Source organism: Alligator mississippiensis, chromosome 8 (assembly GCF_030867095.1).
Source record: "Alligator mississippiensis isolate rAllMis1 chromosome 8, rAllMis1, whole genome shotgun sequence".
Lineage (NCBI taxonomy): Eukaryota > Metazoa > Chordata > Crocodylia > Alligatoridae > Alligator > Alligator mississippiensis.
In genome coordinates, this window is record NC_081831.1 from 12,305,976 (window position 1) to 12,328,027 (window position 22,052).

The window sequence follows — 22,052 nt, forward strand, 5'->3', positions numbered from 1 at the left end:
AGGATTGTTTTAAAGCAGGTAAGGAATCAAATCAGTAAGGACACAGCTTGTGGATAACTGCATCTTTTAAGAAGTGAAAACTAGAGGGAACAAGAAAAATAAACTAAATTAATCCCTCTGAAGATTACAAAGGAATTTAAGAAATGTGGCACTAGCATGACTGAAGGCTAGAACTAGAGTATGTCAGCAGGAAGGAACACTTTCCCCCAGCCACCACAAAGAGTGCAAGTGAGCAGAATGGAGGTGATTAAGCTTTGGTCTAACAGGAGTAGGCAGGTGTCAGTAATTAGTTCACGCCTTCCTTAAAAGTACTAAGGAAAGCCACATTCTGGGACTATGTTCAGAGGCAGCACTTGAGTGGCTTTCCCACATTATCCAAAAAGCATGAAGGACTCATAACACAGTGATGGAAGTGTAGCTATTAAAATACAAAGCTATTCCTGATTAAGCCCCTGTTTGATGCTTGCTATACTAGAGGGGAATCTCAGCAAGTAACATCCAAACCCAATTCTTTGCTCAAGACAATGGACAAAAAAATGTGAACAAGCATACTGAAAAGCAGGGGGGTGTGTATGTAAGCTCAAATTATATTCTTTCTGGCAGCAACATGTCTAATCTCTATTGTTTTTTCTTTCACAAAAAAATGTGTTGAATTGAAATGCATCCTAAAGAAACAAGTTTAACTTGGAGTTCATCCTTTTATTAAAAAAAGGCCATCATGCTTCAGAAGCCAGACTCAACTCCAGCTGATGTAGGACCAAAAGACTTTTCCCCTCACTAAGCAGGTTGCAAGAGAGTGTCCACTATGGGGGTCCCTGCACCTTCCTGTACAGGACGTCGTACCTGTAAATTAAAGGCAAGATGAGCAAGAGCACCAAAATAAAGCCCACACAGGAAACACTGCTTCAAAATTTCTATATTATTTACTTTTAAGCAACAGTCCAGCTTTCTGAAATTACAACACACATTTTAAAGGATGAGATTTCCACCTCATGGTCAAGCACCAGCATGATCATGCACAGCATTGAGTCATTTGTAATAAAATGCCCTGTAGATTTGTATGCAAATATTCACTCCTGTATGATCCACTCCTCACTCCACCTTCACTGAATGAAGTCTCCTGTATACAAGAGTCCCTTCCCCAGTATTAGGACAGGCAACTCATTTGCCCTGTATTTGGCACACATACCCCACTTAATGGTCCAACATTCAGATACTCCTCATTGAAGGCAGCATGGCGTAAGCTAGCACCACACTATACAGTTCTGTATGGCACAGTGGGGCTTAAGACATTTACCACAAGGAAGTCAATGAAACCTTAGATAATCAGTTATCGTGTGTGGTGGAGGGGACAGTTCTTGCTGATTGCTTGCTGGCCTGTATATGCAGGATTGTAGACCCTTGTGAAACTAAGGGGGTTCTAAAAACCTCAGTACAAAAACCCTCTAACCACACTTAGAACCAAATCTAGTCCCCTTTGAAATACATTACTATACCTCAAAGCTTTCCCTCAAGTCTATCACTAGAGAAAACACTCATGTCACTTCCGGTAGATCCAGGGGAGACAGGACAGAAGGGAAAAACAAACAAAAAAAAGTTGTACTTAAAAAAAGATGGAGTACATAAAGTGCTTCTTTTTAATGAACGACATTTGAGATGTACAGTCAGGCTCAAGTTGTGCAGTTCACAAGCATGGGGGGAAAAGAAACAGACACGAGTTCAAAACAGTCAGGAAGGAACAGGTTTAACCGAGGACTAGGCTGGACTTGCCACCAGGTGGATTTCTCCTGGATGGTGCAGGTACTGGTGCTACAGGGCTAGGAACAGGTGCAGCAGGCAGGGATTTTTCTTCGCTCTGGCTCGGGACAGCTTCTACGTCGGCCTCAGTGTTTTCTAGAAAAGACAGAAGTGTGTTTGATGCAGCGAAGAGGAAAGGCAGACTTCCTCTTAAATAAAAGAGGCAGAAGGTAGGGCAGGGTGACACCTTAGAAACCAACTGGTTCACAGAGGCATGAGAGTTCAGACTCACTTTGTCAGATGCTATGGAAGCACTACATAGATCAGCATTCTGAGGGCAAAAAGCTATGCTTCCTCCCAAGCCTGCTTTAGTGTTTAGCTTTGATGAGTCCATATTGCCAGCAGAAGTTAAATACTAAAAATACATTTCCACAAAGGACTATCAAACTTTACACTTGGATATAGTCATTTAGGAACTCTACTAGTCCCATTACCAAATGGGGCAACCTGCCAGTAATTCTTGCCAAGAAGCCACAATTCATGCGGTCATACATGTTATGGATCAACATGAGACATAATTGTAACAACTCCTATGGAAGCCTGAGCAGGTGCTAAAAACAAAGCTACCACAGTGTAGGGCTGGACTTGAGCTCTGTATTTACAAGTACAAGCAGTCCTCCACTTACAACATTTGAAGTTACATTTTGCAATTACAATGTTTATAAAAATTGACACCCCGTTTCAACTTTATGACATCAGTTTTGATTTGACAAGGCTTGATCCGATGCAATGCCACACCATGCCAGCAAACAAGTTTGCTGTGTCACCCATCTCCCTGGAGAACATCTGTTCAAACGTCCTTGGACACCTCCTTTAATAAAGCAGACAAGACTCCAGAAAAGCCTCCAGCCAAGACTCCTGAGAGGACTCCAGCCAAGAACCCTTCAAAAAGTCCAGCAAAGTCACCTCAAAGAAGTAATTCCAAATCAATATGATAGCTATTTACAATATAAAATGCATTAATGTAGCTATATTACTCATCTATAATTAATCGAGTACAAAATTCTAGGTTTTTTTTAGTGAAAATAGGGCATCAGGCCTGGGTTCAGGAACTCATTGCCCATTCACAACACCGTTTCTTATGAGAAAATTGGTTCCGAGTTACAACATTTCAACTTAAGACACGGTTTTCTTCAAGAACAAATTGTGTCCCAAGTCCAAAGACTGCCTGTAAACAAGATGCAAATGTAATGGTTAAAGAAGCAAGCTGAAAAACAGTAATCAAGTGAGGAGATACTTAATCCTTCCTTAGCTTCCCCAGTGCTGGAGCTTTCAATCAAGCTGACATGAAGATGAAAGATTCAAGCCTGACCATACACCTCGGGGGAGGGGTGTACTCCACAGTTTGAAATTGCATTACAGGGACTCCAACACATACAGGACTCTTATTCATGCAATACCTCAAGAGTTTCTTTGCCCGAGTATGATGTATTGCTTTGGTGGTTGTTATAGTCAGTTATCCACTCTGCCAATGCCTGCATTAAGACATTTGAGAATGGAAGACGTTTCACTTCTCAATACATATGCCAAGGAGTGATGTACCTAGATCAGTTTCTGCTGCAGCTTGGGAATACTTCCAGGTAGTTTTCCTGAAACAGACCTTCCTTCTGTTTATGATACCCAAGCAGCTAGTCTATAATCTAATCTATTTACCCACAAAAGAGAGTGACCAAAAGGACATCCCAAATTTTATTCAAAAGCCTTGCAGGAGATTTACCAAGTAGTTCAGAAGAAGGCAGACAGAAACCCAGCCCACTCCAAATTCTCAACTATTCAGAAAAATAAATAAATTTGCAATAACTGAAGTCCGTTTGCAAATATTAAAAACAGTAAGTCTGTGGGCTTTACTGTAATTAGATGGGAAGATAAGAGATGCATTGCAATACGCTTCGGGAACTGTGGAAATTATTTGTGTCTAGTCTTGTTTTAACAAGATTTACATAGGACAAAGTTCAGGTCTTGACGGGGGAGAAGTGTATGGCTGGCCAATTTAAAATCGAAGACCATTTAATTAATTATCTTACAGAATTAAGAAACCAAGGAAGAAAGAGATAGTTCTATTTAATTGATGCACAGGAATATATAACATGCTCCAAGAATCCAAAGGAGATTAATGATTTTTAACATGAAAAAGACTGCAGTATCTAATAATGCTACAATTGGAAACTGGGTGGGTTAGCATGGATCCTACACGTTAAACAGAATCCTGAAACATTAACGATTTTGTTGCACCTCTGAAATAAATTCTTACTAATGTACTATTTAAAAAAGTGCAGGCTCAGATGGGTTAAGTTTTCAGCATGGATCACATCTAAAAGGTGGTCTCAGTAGGCATTTATACACTTTGATTAATTGAGTTTGCTCCACATGCGAGGTGACATGCCCAGTGCTGCATTGCATACATTCGTATAAATGGCAAAGTGAGCGACAGCGCTGAAAAAATGGTGGCAGTGCGCTTTTGAACTAAAACATCTTTGATGCATTTTAGATTCAAAAGCACACTGCTGCCATTTTCTCAGCACTGATGCGCATTTCGTCGTTTATACAAATGTATGCACTGCAGCCCTGGGAGCTTTTAAAAGCACCCACCGCTGCAGCACAAGCATGCGTACCAATGCCAAATGACATCTTCCCTTTCAAGTCTGGTTTCAAAGCTTGCGAGAGCTACAGCAATTGCTTACAGATAGATGGCATGCTGATATAGCAGCAGGCAACTCTCCAGGCCACTAGTAGTTTACTGCCTAGTTTAGTGCCTTAGCAAGAGAGGCACAGAGTTCTGTATTTGTCCAAGAAGAAACACATCCCTTTTTAAACTGGCTAAATTTTGTGCAAGTGACAGCCTTTGCTCCCACATTTATTTCAAAAGCACCAATGTAGACAAGTGACTAGACAGAATCAGAAACAGGATTTGCTCAGAGCTACCAGTCCATAGGCACATTTAAAACAGGCAGTGGATTTTTATATTCTATAGAAGCCTCTGGCTTACACCCTCCATAAAACTCATGCATACCACTGCCTGCCTACTCAGCAGAACTGAAACTACTGCAGTTGAGCCCATTGATTCATTGCAGAGAGCTGAATGCTCCACTGTCTGCATTTCAAGTGAAACAGTTCATGAATACTGTGAGACATGTCAGAATGATCTGCAGTTCTCCAAATGCCAGACTTTATCTTCATGTCCACATTCTTGGAGGCTTACACACTAGATAAGCATTAGACACCACCTCATCCTCTTCAGCTGGTTAACTGGTAAAGTACATGGAACCCACTGACCTCAGCAGTCACTATGGAAAGAATCACTTAGTTGATAAGATGCTGAACGCAAAAGATGCTACACTCAAAATCAGCACTGCTACAAGATTCCTGTGGAACCCTGGACATGTCTTTGAATTAGTGCCTCAGATTCCCATCTAGAAAAATGTTGTTTTATCCCTGCCTCAGAGGAGCATTGAATGAGTTCATTCTTCTACAAGTTTTTACACTACTAAGATAGTAGGGATAAAGTTTCTAGAGATAGATGCAAAAGAGGCTGGGTTCTATGCACTCTAATGATAGCAGGTTTAATTTGAATGGTTTGCCTGCTATGTTCTCAATATTTATTGTGATCAACCATCCCCACACATGCTAATCCTCAATCCTGAACAGACTGGAGAGAAGGAAAAGCAAACAACTCCTAAAAAGGACTTTTCAGGAATATTATTTGAACTGTTCTTCAGAGTCAGCTTTCTCACTTGCTTCTTAAATGATGGCTGTCAGTGAAGGCAACTAACTACCCACCAGCTGTAAACTCCAAGCATTAAGAAGTGAGCAACTAAGTATCTGGGAGCAGTGAAGGTAGCATCAGCTATGCAGTTAGCACTCTGAACATTAGAAACATAACAGGAATGACATTTGATACCAGTTATAAATTAGGTATTAGCTATAACTGTTTCTACTCTACAGAGAGAGTTGATTTCTAAAGGTCTTGAAACTCATACTCTCAACTTCAGATCAGGTTCTGGCCCTGGATTATACATGAAGCACTGCAGTGCTAATCAAGAATCATTGGACATAGCTTAAAAGGAAAATAAAGGAAATTTGAAAAGCCAAAGTCAGGAATATTGCTTTACCCAAACCTAACACCTGCTGTATGGCTACCGGAAGTCAGAGATTATTAATCCCACTGAGAGGTATTTAAGAAAAACTGAGATCAATGTCTCCCTGGGAGATGTCCTTTCAGAATAAGGAAGTGGTAAGAGCTGTGCTGATCATCTTCCTGAGATGAAGCTTATAGGTGTGAAGAGTGACACCTGCAAAGTACCAGAGTAAAAATCACATGAGTGTTCTAATCAGGCTCTTTCCAATGTAAATGGTGGGAAGAGGCATTGTCTCCACCCAATCCTGGAAGAGACCATTCTAAGATGACAGGTATCAAAGGAATGGATATTTTCCCCTTCTTTATAACAGGTTTCTACCAATGTCTGCACCTCCTCAACAAAACAGGTTGCTAAATAATAGTAAAAAAAGAGGACATCACCTTTTTAACAATAGTTAAAAAGGAAATCAATGAATGAAGATCAGTGAAGAATCATTTCAGATGCTACATCAGTCTTGAGTATCCTTGACATCACTACACAAATGCTTCAGCTCCAACGCAAGACTGGCACAAACATGACATCAAGGGAAAAAGACAGGAGTGGAGTCAGTTTTACCTGGTCTGTGAGGAACAAATATTCAAGCTGCCAATTCTCTAGAATGACTGACCCCTAAACCAGATATGTACCAATGACAGAATATTGTCTGCCAGCCTCTCCGTGTGAACCATGCTTTCACTTCAGGAACAGGAAAGCTATTGTGATGACAACCAATAGATCTGGAGTGTACTAGACCAAGAGAGAAACTATGGTCTTAGATATTTTGTCACAGAGCTGAAATCCAAGTGCTCCAAAACAATTAGTTTTGTAAGTACCTAACTTATTCAGTGTTCCATCCCTCTGCAGTTGTACTGTTTAAAAGAAGTGTTTGGTCCCAAGCATACAAATACTGTCCAACTCAGGACAGAGCTAAAACAGCCTAGTTCCAGTCCAGAGTAAATGAAACATTTCTGCAGGTAGCCATGAAGTTTTAAAACCAGATCAACATTAGTGACTGATTACTTTCCACTAGGGACTCTGGGAGCCACCCTTAGCCTGGGAGAAAGTCCTTCTATAAGATGCCTTCAAGGAAGCACATCTTGTACAATTAAATTATAACTTTTGTCTGTATTAAAATAAATAAATAAATAAATAAATACATAAATAAATAAAAGTACATCCTGGGCAAACAGTTACACAAGATGGACCTAATCATGTAACATTTCTTTTGTTACTTTTAAGTTAGTCTTTGCATCTTTGGGGAAAATGCAGGTGGTACGAGTTGAACCTTTACTTTTGTTCAGCAATACAAATAATTATTTATATTGCTTGGAGTCTGAACTTAATACCAAGTTTTAGAAACATAGGAAGCCAAATTCAAGTTACTTACAGGTGTCTTGTAAAATATAAATGTAAAATCCTAGTAGAAGCAATATATTTTTGCTATTTTCAGATATCAAGATTACTAAATCACCATTCTTGAAATGTTCTATTGCTGCCATAATCAGAGCCCAAAATTTAGTTCCTGGGTTAGATAAAATGCAGCTAGACATCATGTGCTACGCTGTATCATAACTTTAACAGAGCTAATGCCTATCCCTGTCCATCCCCATATCCCTTGTAACAGGAGTAGCAAGTTAACCCATTAGTCCCAAGTTTAAATCTTCCTAGCACTAAACCACTGGCTGGCAAAGCATCCAATAACACTACCAGAGTCAATGCGTTAGTGAGAGAGACCAGGACATGCTACAATTTGATTCCATTTCCCTATATTAAACACACTCTAGAAGTAGTTTGTGATCATTAAACTTTTGAAGGGTTCAGGAAGTAATGACAAGCTAAATTTCGCCTTTAGTACTTGACAACCACCATCCCTTCCAGCACCTCAAAAGTGTAAAGAAATTGTTCATTGATGAAGGACTACAAGTTATAAAAACAAGGAGTTACTCACCAAAAGTTTCAACAGCTTCCCCTCCCTGAGGGGAAAGAAAAAAGAAAAGAAAGAGACATTATTTCCTGTATTTTACAAGGCATTTTGATATTGAGTGGCATGTCTTGACCACAATCCCTTACTTGGCGACAGCCACTAGACAGAGCCAACATGGCTCTCTATACCCAAGAGAGCTCCCTGAATTACAGGGCTGCAAGGGAAAATAAAGCAAACATCAGGATGTTTAGATTTCCAAAGTCAGATGTCAAGGCATTACTGAAGACCACATATTTTCCTGCTGATCAAATGAAATGCTATTGAGTCACACCTCTGGAAGCACCTCGGTTTGTCAACTGTTCAAACAAGCGAAATGCATCATTTTACACATAGGTGGGGTGGTCGTTGTTTAGAGAGTCATTTAAGGATTGAGTGGGCAGAAGCAGGACTCTCAAAACAGAGCAGTGGTCAAAGGAAATGAGTAGGGCCCCTGGTGTGCAGGAAGAGCCCCATTGCCAATTCTCATGGGCAGTTTAGTGTGAATAAAACATGAAATCCCCAATGGTGCTAGAAGTCAAGCTCACCAGCTCTCAACTACACTTTCAGCAAGAGAACTTGGAAGTGTCCCCATCTCCATTAGCATCTGAATAGCTCAACAAGGTTGGGGCCTAAAGTGTAAAAGAATACATTTCCCTTCATGCAGACCAACTGGGAAGTGAGGAGTCTCAGGAGCTAGTGATGCTGGTACACGTGCATCTGATATCAGTGCTTGTACATTAGTACAGTTCCAATGGATAAGCCCAGTCAGGATTGAAGCTGGCTGTTTAAGTAGATGTGTCCCTTAAACACCTGACTGAGCCCACACCACTAGTTTAAGCCTCCCCATTTGTAACTGCAGTTACTGTACAAAAATAAAGGATTCTCTGAAAAGTTATACTTGTTTGGCTAAACAGTACATAATACAATTAAGAAGATAACAGAATTAGAACAAACAGCTTACTTTTGTTTTCTGTTGCAACAGCCAATTTAAGTTTATAGCTGCCATGTTCCAAATTAGGAACATTTTGCACACTAATGAGTTTGAAGAGCTCTCTCTAACTCATCCTTTGTTAGCAACAATAAACGTGAACTAGCTAAACATGGAGCAACAATAGGAATAGGCCTCTAGGACAACATAAGCATTGGCCACCATTATCTGGCAACTACACTGCCTACACAGCTTTCAAAAAAATTCTTGTTTTTGCACAAGGATTATGAATCCTCAGTTGTAAAATTTGTAAATACAAAGTCAGCTTTAGACTTTCCCCTTCTTGCTATCAAGAGCAGCTTTTATCGTACGATTCAAAATCATGTACTAAGCACAATCCATGCTCTTTGTACCCCTTTGGCAACTAGGTCTTCTACACAGTTTAGAGCAGAAAAGGCATTACATCAGTAGGTAGGCTATTTGGTTTACATTCCAGCATGAAGTCAGCCTGTTCTCATTAAGGAGAGCTGTACATGGGTTTGTTTGTTTGTTTGTTGGGTTTTTTTAAATAAAATAAGCACTATTTTTGGTAGTGAACCTGTAGCTGAGGCCAGGCTTTTCACCTCTTCCTGGTCTGTCCTATCACTAAGACCTTACTTTAGCAAGTGCCCAGTTTAAGAATTCAGAACTCAGTTTAATACAGGTTTCCCTTGCTTTATGCTGTGCACGCATTCCTGGAAAACAGTGCACAACTTGAATTTGCATAAAGGGAACCCACTTTATAATGTAACACATAGGGATATGTTCCAACACATCAACTGTACTGACCCCCCCAGACCCATTTCTACCATTTTTACAAAACAATTTTGGTACTCACCAACAGCAGACAGTACACACAAGCATAGGGCACTATCATAATGGGGATAGCAACTACAGAAACACATGTCGCAGACAGAGCGAGGAGCATAGATCCACGCAGGAGACCTATATATTTTGGTGCACGTCACGCCCACGATACACTGCACAAAGCAGCTTACTGTGGGCTTCCACCACACCGATCGCACACGAGTGAGTTTACCTCACATATAACAATTTTTTGGTATTAAAAAGGGTCATTGCACAAGAGCAAATTCGCACATACAGAACCACATAAAGTGAGGGAAACCTATACTTTACACAGTATTAGAAATTAATGGAGATTTCAAGGAAGCTGTGGAGTACAAAGCAAAGGAAAAAAAAAAAAAGTTCTTCCCATCTTACCAGAGGTGATAAAGCAGTCAATAAAATGGAAGAGTAATATATTTTATATCAGGCTTCTGATATAGTCACTGACCTTTTGATCTACAAAGTCTCCACAATTTGCATCAGATGAGTTTCTTCTTTGAGGGCCAGATGATTCAAAATCTTCTCTGACACCACTGGGCTTGGCTCCTGAAAGCACATGTTTTAGCTGAGCTGTAAAGGTCAATTAACTGGGAAACAAGCCATATAATCTCTAAAGCTTTAGTCCCAATGCATGAAGTCCTAGCAGACAAAGATTCCATCCCAATTGTTTAGGAAATTCCATGGTATTCTGCACTGCAGTGTTCGAGAGGCATTACCATAACATGAACAAGTCCATCATTACAACCTCATCCTTGTAAGGCAAATACCATTATTTTTTTCTATTTATGCAGACAGAAAGGTTCCAAGAGCAAAGGAAGCTCTGGTAGCAATGGGATTCAAACCCAATCTGAATCTAGTGCTTTAACTACTGGGTCATCTTCCCTCTGTATTAGGGAGTCCCACAGTGTAATCTAATAAAGAACATTAATGATGCTACCCCTTTTGCAGGCCAGTCCCCAATTTCCTATACAGATCACATTAGAGTATGCCATACATACGCCATAACAGTTGTAGTTTAGATAGATGGTAAGCTATGTCTTCTATGACCAACTATCTATGATTTGCACTCTTAAAATATCAATTTTTCCATTATCCACAAGAACGTACTCTATCAAGATGTACAGCCAACCTAGAGACTGTTCCACCTCACTTCCTAGTAGTTTACAACCCAGGACACCAGAGCTGATCTTAAGCAGTCACATATTGGATGAAGAAACCAGATAGTGAAACTTTACCTGTTGAGCTAGCCCAAGAAGGTGGGTTCTCTTCAGGAAGCCCAAAGATGTTGGATGCCATTTTGTTCCTTCGCGTTGGTTGCTCTTTTGGCTCATCAAAGCCGCCCAAGGTAAAGTTAGATCCACCACCAGGAGGGCGAAGTACTCTGGGGAGGGGGGGAAAAAACCAAACAACTGACTTCACAACCTTATATACTGAGCATTTTAACCATCAGCATTGAAATATTATTGACAAACCAAAAGGCATGGGGTGAGGAAGTAGACTAACTGCTTTGGGAAGTGATGACAGAACTAAGAGTCACATGGCTTAAAGTCAGGTTAGGTTGGTAGTAACTCAAGGCTACCATGCAAGATGGTTAAATTTCACAGCCTATTCATAGTAGTGGTCAACGCAAGTAACCTGTCTGCTATACTTCTTGCCACTCAGGGGCCAAGCACTAAAAGTGGTTTATTTTTAAAACTGCAGGACTGAAATACAACACTTAGAACAATATAACCGAGTTTGTACCATCGCTGTAATTCCTTTGGCTTGAGGCTAATCACAGAAGCCTCAATATATCTTTTCCTCAAACACTAAAAATTAGGACAGCCCAAAAGAGGAAGCTAATAAAACAACCAGTTCTATTTATTCTTTTATATCTCAAGGTCAATGGAGGGGACCCCAGCCCCCACTCCCAAAAAACTGAGCCAAAAAGGGGTTTTCATTTCTGTCTATGTCCAATTTCCCCACTATTAATAGCCATTTTAGAGCACTGAATGAAAAGTGAACCTCAAAGCAAATACTATGACAAGGACTCAAGTTTGGCTCATGAGCCCACAACTCTTTACACCATCACTGATCACATCTGGGCTCCAGACTCTTCTCTTTACAGCTGTTCCATTTAAAAAAAAAAAAAAAAAAAGTAATCTGCTGTAGATTCTCATATTAATGAGAAACTTAATTGCAAAGCTTTAAACAAAAACAAGTTATTTGAAAGCCATAAACCTTGAGGAAGAATTGCTAAGGAGCGGGGAAAACAGGTCCAAGCCTCCAAAAACAAGTTTTTCAGTGACCTTTCAATCAGCTTATCTGGTATTTCCTCCTTACAGTCAGCAAGGAAAGTGAGAAAGTTCACAATACTCAGGCTGCAGATTCTTTCAGCATAATATCCCTCTAACTCATCAGAAGGGTGATGAAACCAGAGGATCAGATTCAGGAGTTTAACAATGAATGAGGCTAGATGAGAAGTGTGACCAGCTCTCAAGCAGAATTCAAAACGCTGATATGTGACCTCAGTGTGCCAGATGAAGTGGGTTCCACGTGAACTTTGGATCCAGGCTCTGAAAAATGGACAGTTCCATAATACAGGGGCCAAGCAGATAGCTTTCCATCCTTTTTAAGGTGGCCTGGGAAGTTAGAAAGCCCTTGATGCTGTTCCTAATAGAAAAAGGCCTGTTGGATTTCACCATGTCAGGATTCAACTAGGAATGCCACAGAGCTTGAAAAGGAAACTTGTGTTTGTGGACTTGGATGATCAGTACTAAAAAAAAAAAAAACTGAATTCTGACCTTCCTAGTCCTTTAGCCTATGACACCAAGGACAACACAGATGTCGATTTGGAGGCCTGCTAAACTCAAAGGTGGATAAAATGTGGCTTGCCAATGTTCTATTTAGGTGTGATTTAGTTACTAGTAACATCCTACAAATGCTGCAAGTTTAGAAAGAGATCCTTATTCCTCTCCAGAGATCTGTCATGTAGTTGCTACGCAGCAGTGCTGGTTATTTATGAGAGACTCAGTGGCTTAAGAATCCTCTTAAGAAATCCAGGAATCTTTTAAGATTTCATGCCTCTCCAAAAATTTCCTTCTCTCCTTTTTGAAATACATAGCTTGCCAAGTTTGAGTAACCCTTGGTTAAACAAAAGTTACTTTTCCAGAGGAATGATCCTTTCAGGGAATATGCTAAAGTGGCAAGACCTCCTTTCTTGTATCATGTAGCATTTGTCACATCCACTAGTTCTTAGGAAGATGTAGTTAGTTTTAGCAGCATCAGTCTGAAGTCAGGCAGAAGGCAGGGCAGCACCTTAAATGCTCATTCATTCAGAAAGACATAAGATTTCATAGGTGACAGCACACTGCATGAGATGCAGTAAAAGGATTTAGAAAAGAACATTTAAACAAGTGCTTGCTCCCACAATCTGCATCTTCAAGTTTGACAAACTGGTGAAGTTAACGACTGACATCATAACAGTTTCCTAGGCAGTTACGACATCTTAATGAGGTCATCTGAAACAATAACAGACGCGAGAGGGACAAGTATGCAAGCCACACAACTTCAGCTTTAGTATTAGGACCCAGTTAGTCTATCAAGTCATCCTCACGAGAGTTGCTCATGAATCCACACGGACACTCCCGATTTTGCTTTTGCCCTGCAACAGTTGAGTCACACTTAAAGGGCCAGCGCTAGCACTACGCAGCAAACCCAGCCAGGCGAGTTAAGATGCTGAAGATGCAACTACAGCTCTACAGACATCTCGACCCTCTCGTATTAGAGGCCGCTTAAAGTCTCCCATCCTCAACAGGAAGCACCTCCTTGCTCAAAGCGGAGGCTTGCCAAAAACATCTGAAAACCGGACTCTCTGCACCGTCCCCCCAAACCCTGTGCCTCGCTGCTGCAGTCTTGCAGGGGCTGCCGCCGCCACCGCACACGGTTAGGGAAGGCAAAGCGATCCCTCCCCATCCAAGTTCTCCTTTGTTTCTAGCCCAGCAATGGCTTCCTCGCCTTCCAGCTCTTGCTCCCACACCCCCTTCCCTTCCCTTCCCTTCCCTCCCCTCCCCACCTGCCTACCCCGGCTTCGCAGCACTGCTTTGCCTGTCAAAATGGCTCCGGTGGTAACCCCCACCCCCAAGACCAGCCGATACAACGCCACAGGCTTTGATCCCAGGGGTGGGGGGGGAAAAATGAAGGGAAAAAATGAGGCTTCCTCCCTGGGAAATCCCCATCTGCCAGCATTTTTATTTATTCTTATAATTGTTAAAGACCCGTTGCACAATGCGCTGAGCCACAGCGGCCCTGCAGAGATGCGCCTGGCTCTCTCCGGGGAAGCGGGGAGACAATGGAGCCCGCCCCGCCCCACCCAGCGGGGCGGGTGGCCGCAGCGGGCAAGCCCCGGGCCGGGGCCCGCCGGGGGCGAAGGGAAGCCCGGCTGGGACTGGGGGAGACTCCATCCTTTGTTGGCGAGGAGGCAGCGCCGCGCACCCGCACGCACCGCCCGGGGCGGGGGGACCCCCCTGGCCCCCCCGGGCGGACCCCGCGTGGGCGTGGCCTCCCCCCGGGACAGCCCCACGCCCGGCAGAGGGGAGGGAGCGGCCCCCAGTCACCCCGGCGGGGGGGAAGGGAGAGGGGGGGGTGCCAGCAGCCCCACCCCCCGGTAAGGGCCGCCGGTCCCGCCCGCACCTGGAGCTGCTCCTGCCGCTGGGGTCCATGCCCGTGTAGGTGGTGGTGGTGGTCATGGAGGGAGAGATGGGAAAGCTCCCGACTGAGGCCGACGGGTCCCGTTGCCGGAGCGGGACACTCCTCTTCCTGCCGCTGTCGATGACAACTGCGACCACCGCCCGCCCCGGCGACCCCTTTTATAGGCGCCCCTGGACACGCCCCCCACATGGCACCGCAATGGCTAATTCAAACCCGCTCCTCGAGCGTCATTGGGCGAGGGCCTGTCACTCCTGGCTAGATCCCGCCTTACCCCCTTCCGCCCATGTGATTGGTGAAGAAATAGGTCGGCCCAGCAGTGATTGGCTGCCTGTGATACCTGGTTTCTCTGTTGGCGATTGGCGAGACTGGTTGTCACTCAAGTAAAGCGCGTTCTGATTGGCTCGAGTACACATGAGGCGAGACAAAAAAAATAAGAAATCCGCGTAGTCGCTTCGGCTTTCCCTGAAGAGGGGGCGGGAGAGGGGCGAGGTCGGGCCGGGAGTAGCTGCGCTGCAGTGGGGGGGAACCTTTCACATCGGCCTCGCAACAACAACCCTCCAAAGCAAGAACATAGTCTGGGAAACATCACCACCCCACAGTGTGATGTAATGACGTCACCTCCACACGTCACTCATCATACTGTGACGCAACTTTGAGAGCTTGGCATCACAGCACTAGGGCTGGGTCCAGGGGGAGGGGGCAGTCACACCCTCCCCTTCGATTCCTACTCCACCCAAACCTTAAAGCCAACTGCCTGACATGATCTTTCCACTCTTTGTGCCTAGTTTGTCATTTTTTTTAAACCGACTACCTCTAGCAAATTCAAGCACAGTCCAGTAACTCTATTTCTTTGCGCTTTGATCATAAACTGAATCGGTCAGGGCAAGCCCAGGAATAGATTAGGAAAGCTGCTTTTTTAACTGGAGAAAAAGGTGTTGTGTGGTATGTGGCGATGCACCGCACCCCCTGCAAGTGCTTGCATCAGCCTATGCACAGCACAGCGTCCACCTGCCCTGCAGCCTCACAAAACCGTCTCACCACCCGGCCCAGCAGCGCACCAGCAAACCCACCATACACACAAGCAGATTGTAGGTTTTCAAAATGTGACACGGCTCTAGGGTCAAAAGAGCACCGCCAGGAGACTGCCGCTTCGATATCTGGGCTGCAGTAGTAGGAGCACTGCCAGTGTATCAAGGAAAATAATTCTTCCCCTCTATGGTGAGGCCACATCTGGAGTACTGCGTTCAGTTTTAAACATGTTAGGCTAGTTGACCTCCCGAGGTCCCTTCCAACCTTAATTTTCTATGATGCTCTCTCAGCATGGTGTACTGCAATGGGCCGGCTCAGATTTTGACGAGACCCAAAAGCTGTCAAAACAGCTGCATTCCCCAAAACCGAGGCACGCAGCCACACGTCATCGCTGTCACAGTCCCAGAGCACGCTCAGTACTATCGGAACAAATTTTTGGTGTGTCGTCACAAATCACCACACGGCAACAGAACGCAGTAATGGCAACTGAAAAGAAGTGGGCTTGTAAAAAGTGCAATGTGCATCTTCCCAATGATCTTCGAAATGGCCCAATTTTAGTGTGGGGATCACAAGTTTACCGTTAAAAATCGGGATGATCCCAGGAAATCCAGGGCATGCAACATATACAACCTACTGTCAAGATGTTTGAACCCTGACTTGGAAAAGCAGCCTCTAAGCATGACAGAGGGATGCTTATCTGTGTTCAAAATGCTTGTATTAGGAGCTGAATGGAAAGTACCATGAAAAGATGGGTTGAATAGCGGTCTTGTAAGTCTTACAGCCATAACCAAGGAAACCAAGACTAGCCAATGTTAAATGAACTAATCCTTCCAGGCAGCGTGTCTCAGTAGCACAGCCCTGTGCAGCTGTTTGAATCCCTGGAACACTAGCTAGATGTGGCAACGTATCCTGTAACATGTGCTGAAACTAACTAACATCCAGGAATATGAATAGCAGAGCTAGCATGAGGCAGATAAGTATTGGGGTAGCCTCTGTCTGCTGACTCTCCTGAGACTGGTGTTTATTCTCAAACCATTAGTTTCTTTACAAAGCACACTCCTCTTTAAGACCAGAAGATTATGGGAGCAGACTACAAAGGACAGATCTTACTGCAATGATCTCTCTCCTGGTGGTTTGTTCCCTTAAATTAGCTAAAAGACCCATCATGTCCCTGGATCTTGGATAGAAGTGATCTCGGATGTAGTTGGGATCTGACCCATGAGGCATGGCTTGCACCTTGTTTCCCAGTGCAGAACACTGGTGCGATACATTCTTGACTGGTTGTCTTGTCACAGCAGACAGCTGCATTTTGCACAAAATGCAGGTTGCATTGCTCCCACTTGCAGCTGAGATGCAACAGGCTACTGTGGAGGCATCGTATGCCTGAAGCACTGTGGCCAGTCCTTCATCCAAAATGAAAATTAGAGAAGGCAATTCTTGCTACAATTGCTTATAGTTGGCAGCCCTCAGACTGAGACTTTGCAGCACTTCCCTCAAGAGCAATAGACTGGTTAACTAACCTTAAACTGGACTTATAATTGTTGCTTCAAGTCAGCCAGATGAAAAATTATGAAGACTTCTGTGAAGAGGACCTAGACTCTGTGTTAAGATACTGCTCTCTCCCCTCTGGAAGTCCTCAGAGAGAATTTCCTCTTGCTCACTACATTTACTCTATCTCAGCCAAGGCAAGTTAACCAGATGCTCTTCATGTACTGGTTGATCTCTTAAAAGCTACAAGGCTCACTGTCTCTGCCCCTGAGCTGCGCTACTGTGGGTCCTCAGTGTTGGATTCACCACAAAGCCTCCTCTCAAATGAGTTCCCTTACTAAGGAACAAAACATCCCATGCCTTCACCAAGACTCAAGACAGTGCATAGTCCAGTACAGTTCCACAGGTTGTAACTGTGTAGCTATCTAATGTCACTGTCAGAAGCTAACTGTAATATCTAACTCTAATAGCACCTTCTGTCCAAGTATTTTAAAAGTGGTTCAATAAACATAAAATAGATTAAGCAGGGGGGGGGGGGGGGGGGGGGGGGCACTAGCCCTATTTCTACAGTTGGCAAAACAGGGACACCAAGGGGTTAAATGACTTAGCAGAAGTCTGGTAATGAGGCAAAATTCAGATCAGAATCCAGATTCCCATCCCCCACAACAAATCCCTGCCCTCATTGCTGGGATCCATTGCCTCCATGCTCTGTACACAAATAATCTGATGCAGTGCAGTATTAGCTTTAAAAAAAAAAAAAATCACAATCAATCAACATATTTGAGTTCAATGCTTTTAAACTGTACTTTATTACTCCAAAACAGCCTATCACACTAGGTGAGAGAGACACGTACTGAAAAGAAGCCACAATCTTATCTCCTAGTTGAACAAAAAAAACCTCCAAAACACAAAACCAACCCCCGCCCCCCTAAAAAACCCTTCTACTGTAATATTCACTTCATATTTTTAAAAAAGTGAAGAGCAAGGGTGTGATTTTCAGATCTTTCACTTTGAACACAAATAGCTAGAGCTTTGGAAAGCCGCTCGTTTCCAATTGGCTAAAGGCAGCTGAGTATCAGCTCTCTGGACTAGTTAGATTATACCTTTTCATTAATGTTGCAATAACAGTCACAATAGAATCAACATCCATCTCACACAATGCCAGCACTTGCTCTACACTGGCTACTTCATGAGCAGTGAAGTCACTGGGAGGTCTGCACTCTCACAGGAGAAACATTTGCAAAAGATAGTTATGCTTAAAGCAGAAGATGCTTGTTTTATAGCAGTATCCGAGTTTGAGCAATGTGCTTGTTTTGTGACAGTAAAAATATTCACCCCAATTGATTCTTGTAGTATCACCTATTTTTCCTTTGAAAAACAACTTTAGAATACCCCTACATAACTAGTGCAATCTCTTACATCACACCAAAATACCCCTTTGCACCCTTTTATGCTGCACTATTAGCTCACCAACAAATTCTGCTTCAGAACATCTCGACATCAAGCATGTCATAATACTTTGCATGTCTAGAAACTTTCAAATATGAACATCAAGGTATTTCACATTAATCCTCAAAACACTCTTCTGCAGTGGGTAAGTACCATCCCCATTTTAACAGATGACAAAACTAAGGCCGGCCCAAAGACCAAAAGTGAACCTTTTCAAACTTGTGCGCCTAAAGTGAGATGCTTAAAATGAACTGTCCGAATAAAACGAGCCTGATTGTCAGGCACCAAGTAGACAAGTTCCCATGAGGGGAAGAGGAGGGGCACAAAGTCAATAGAAGCTGCACCTTGGAAGTTTAAGTTACTTCTTATTAGGGTCACTATTGTGGATGCAAGTACCCACCCGTTAGGCACAGAAGCCTGAAAATGCTGCCTTAGGTCACGTGCCTAAAAACATAACTTGGCATTAGAGCCCAGAATAGAACTGAGGAATCTCGATTCCTTGTGCTTTAGCAGATAAGAGTAGCCCACACTTTTTTTTTTTAAATATATAAAGACAACAGTAATGGGAAAATAAATGAGCCCTAGCGTGCCCAAGGCTAACAGCACGCAGCAAGTAGTAGAACAGCTGTGACTTGAGGGGCACATAAAATTGAAATGCTGGTTTTCAAGACTGGAGGAATTTTTTTGCATTAAAGTTTTGTATTGAAAGTGATGAGCCTTTCTGAGCAGAGCAGGATATAATAATTATAATCATATAGTCTGGAATAGTTTGACAAAGCCTTTTCCACAAGTAATACATGTTGCCTCTATCCTTTACAGGCCTTCGGACTTTTCAGTTAAAAGACTGAAAATAAATTTGGGCCCTAAAGATACTGCGCTCTCCCCTCTGGAAGTCCTCAAAGAGAATTTCCTCTTGCTCACTACATTAACTCTATCTCAGCCAAAGCAAGTTAACCAGATGCTCTTCATGTACTGGTTGATCTCTTAAAAGCTACGAGGCTCACTGTCTCTGCCCCTGAGCTGCGCTACTGAGAGTCCTCAGTGTTGGATTCACCACAAAGCCTCTTCTCAAATGATTTCTTTTACTAAGGAACAAAACATCCCATGCCTTCACCAAGACTAAGACGGTGCATAGTCCAGTACTTGTGGAAAAGGCTTTGTCAAACTACATGACACAATCACTTGCCTGCAGTTTTCAGAGACTTGGTGGACAGCACAACGTTCACAGGCCCCTGAAGATTCCCTACTGTTTGGTAAATGTGAAGCACTGATCTGTCTGCACTGTGCAAAGAGAACCTCTTTCTTCTACTGAAAACTGGAAAACTGTTGGGAAGCGATTTAGGCCTACAAACCAAACCATTTTCATACGACACCCACTATTAACCTGTTTTTGAAAACTACATAGAATATGACTTATGCTGTTGCAAACTGGCATTAAGATCCGTTCGTTCCCCCTCATATCTCAGAAGTAGCTCTCCGAGTGCAGATTAAGTCACAGAGGAAGCATTCAGATCCTAGGGAACAGAGGCTTTGCTACCAAGTCTCCAGTTTAGGAGCCGTGCCAACAGGCCTCCAAGTTCCATGACCATCAGGTTACAAGCTACAGAATCACATCAGAACAGACCTAATGTCTAGTTTGTGGGTTTAAAATTAAAAACTGGTTGGTATCTTAGCCCCCTGCTGGCAGACAAATATTTTGTACTTAAAAACAAGTCAAAGCCATCCACTGAACTGTTAGAATAATGTGAATTAAAAAACCTGAAGCTCTTATGCAGAGAAGCTTTCCAAGACATTTTTATCATCAGGATCTTTTCAGTAAGGTGCTTTCCAAAACAAGCTATTTTGACCGTGTAAGGCTGTTACAGCTTTGAAAACAGCTACTTTCTAGTCATATTAAAATAAATTGTTACAAACAGGCACTTTTGGGCTCGCTCAACATAAGCTAAAAATAAGAGGGGTATTAGATATAAAGGAATTAAGATTAGCTGACAGTTTAAGTGTAATAGCATGTTGTAAAAGGCTTCTAGCACAAGATGACAGAAGACAGACGTTCATAAAACCATTGCAGCCGATTCATTCTTAAAACGGGATTATGGACAGGTTCCCCCTATTTTTGCACAGAGGAGCTTTCATAAACTGGCCTAAACCCCCCTTAGAAGGCCTGGTTTCCTTAACAAAATGTGCAACTCCCTTTCTGTTGACAGGAATTCCACATGCAGGTTGTGACAAAGCATTAATTGTACTTTCTTACAAGGTTAAGATGGCAACTTTGAAAGCATTTTTGCACTCCCTGCCCATTTTTCATTGTTCTCCCCTCAGGGAAGAAGAAACAGAAAACAAGATGTAACTGGAAGTTTTTGGCCTGAATTTGGTTAGAGCTCAGGAAGGTATGATTAAGGAGACCTCACCCACCGTTTTCAGAGGCCAACACAAGGCCAAATATGTTTTTTGGATTAACAGAGAGATTTCAGCAAAGAACAAAATCCTGGCAATAATGCCAGCAAAGTTTAAAGAATGAGATGGAAGGTTTCATAGTTGTTAGGGGTGGAAGGGACCTTACAGATCATTGAGTCCAGGTTTTCAGAAGTCTAGCGGGGGAAGATAAGAATAGAGCTTTTAAAGCCAAAAAGGAACAATTTTCAGAGACCCACATGAGAACTGAGGTAGGAAATTAAAACTGAAATATTATGAAAGGTAATGAACTATTCTAGCTCAAAAAGAACTATTTCTCCAGGCTTCCATGCACCTCTTGATACAAATATTTATCTACAACAGGAAGCCATTCCAAATGTACAGGACTGTATAGCCTGGTGCGGCAGTCCAAAATAGGTGTAAACTGGGGAAGAAAAATATTTGCTTACTATGATTGTTGATTCCTTAAAATTAACCAGAAAGTAGGACATTGATCCGCTACACATACCCAATTAAAGCATTACCACACAAAGGCACATCCAGTAGTAGTTTATCCTTTCCTAATACTTATAGTTCTCTAGAAGTGAGCAATAGTGCTATCACAGGATGGGAAAAACATCATCCCTTCATCTTTTTTCTAAAACACAGGAACACACACACATACACACACACACACACACACACACAAAACCAGGTATTAAAATCATCTTGTTCCAACATCAGGCACAGGAAAAAAAAAGCAAAAAAACACATGCAATGATCAACTCTCAGGGTCATCAGCGAAGTTGCATAGTTATCAACAAGGATCTGGTTTTATCTATTTTATCTTTTATGCATTAGGAATCTGATATAAATTACTTGAGTAGCATAGAGCCATAAGATCTTCCTGAAGAACTAGAACAGTGGCAAAGAAAGCATTTTCCAGGTACAGTGAAGCAAGGAAGTAGCAAGAGTAGTTTGTGAAAGTAGTTCAATAGTCTTTCACAAAAGTCTTGGGTTTCAACTCCACTCTACCACTACCTCAGATTTTATGTTGTCTTGACAAGATGAGCACAAGCGGCAAAATCATGCATAGCTGCAAGAAGCCTTTATTTCTGGTTGCCTCCAATGATTCAATGAAATATAAGCTCCTCCCTTTTCATCCAGGAACAAAGCACAAAGGAACAGGAGTTTGGAATCCAAATATTGTAAAAGTGAACATGCCCAGAGCACTCAACTTGCTTATTCTACTTTCCATGTTTTGTGAGCACCCTACTTACAAGCTGAATGCTCAATGATTTGTTTCTTCTCTCAACCT

At 42.6% G+C, this 22,052-nt stretch overlaps 1 protein-coding gene across 1 annotated transcript; it reads right to left on the reverse strand.

Annotated features, from left to right (window-relative positions):
* Positions 1-904: 904 nt before the first annotated feature.
* On the reverse strand, positions 905-14,518 carry JPT1 (Jupiter microtubule associated homolog 1). The gene is made up of 5 exons (XM_014601894.3): positions 14,360-14,518; positions 10,924-11,069; positions 10,137-10,234; positions 7,861-7,885; positions 905-1,893 (listed from the first exon to the last, which is right to left on the reverse strand). Exons 1-5 carry the CDS (start codon positions 14,413-14,415, stop codon positions 1,745-1,747), a joined length of 474 nt encoding a protein of 157 aa, XP_014457380.1. The 5' UTR covers positions 14,416-14,518; the 3' UTR covers positions 905-1,744.
* Between the last annotated feature and the right edge of the window lie 7,534 nt (positions 14,519-22,052).

What these genes read in the sequence shown, in the direction of transcription:
- JPT1 (XM_014601894.3), bottom strand. Translation starts at nt 14,415, where the DNA reads ATGACCACCACCACCACCTACACGGGCATGGACCCCAGCGGCAGGAGC. An exon ending in AGCGGCAGGAGCAGCTCCAG is followed by an intron (nt 11,070 to 14,359) that starts GTGCGGGCGGGA and finishes CCCCCTCCCCAG; the next exon opens with AGTACTTCGCCCTCCTGGTG. An exon ending in GAGACTTTGTAGATCAAAAG is followed by an intron (nt 7,886 to 10,136) that starts GTCAGTGACTAT and finishes CTTTCCCCTCAG; the next exon opens with GGAGGGGAAGCTGTTGAAAC.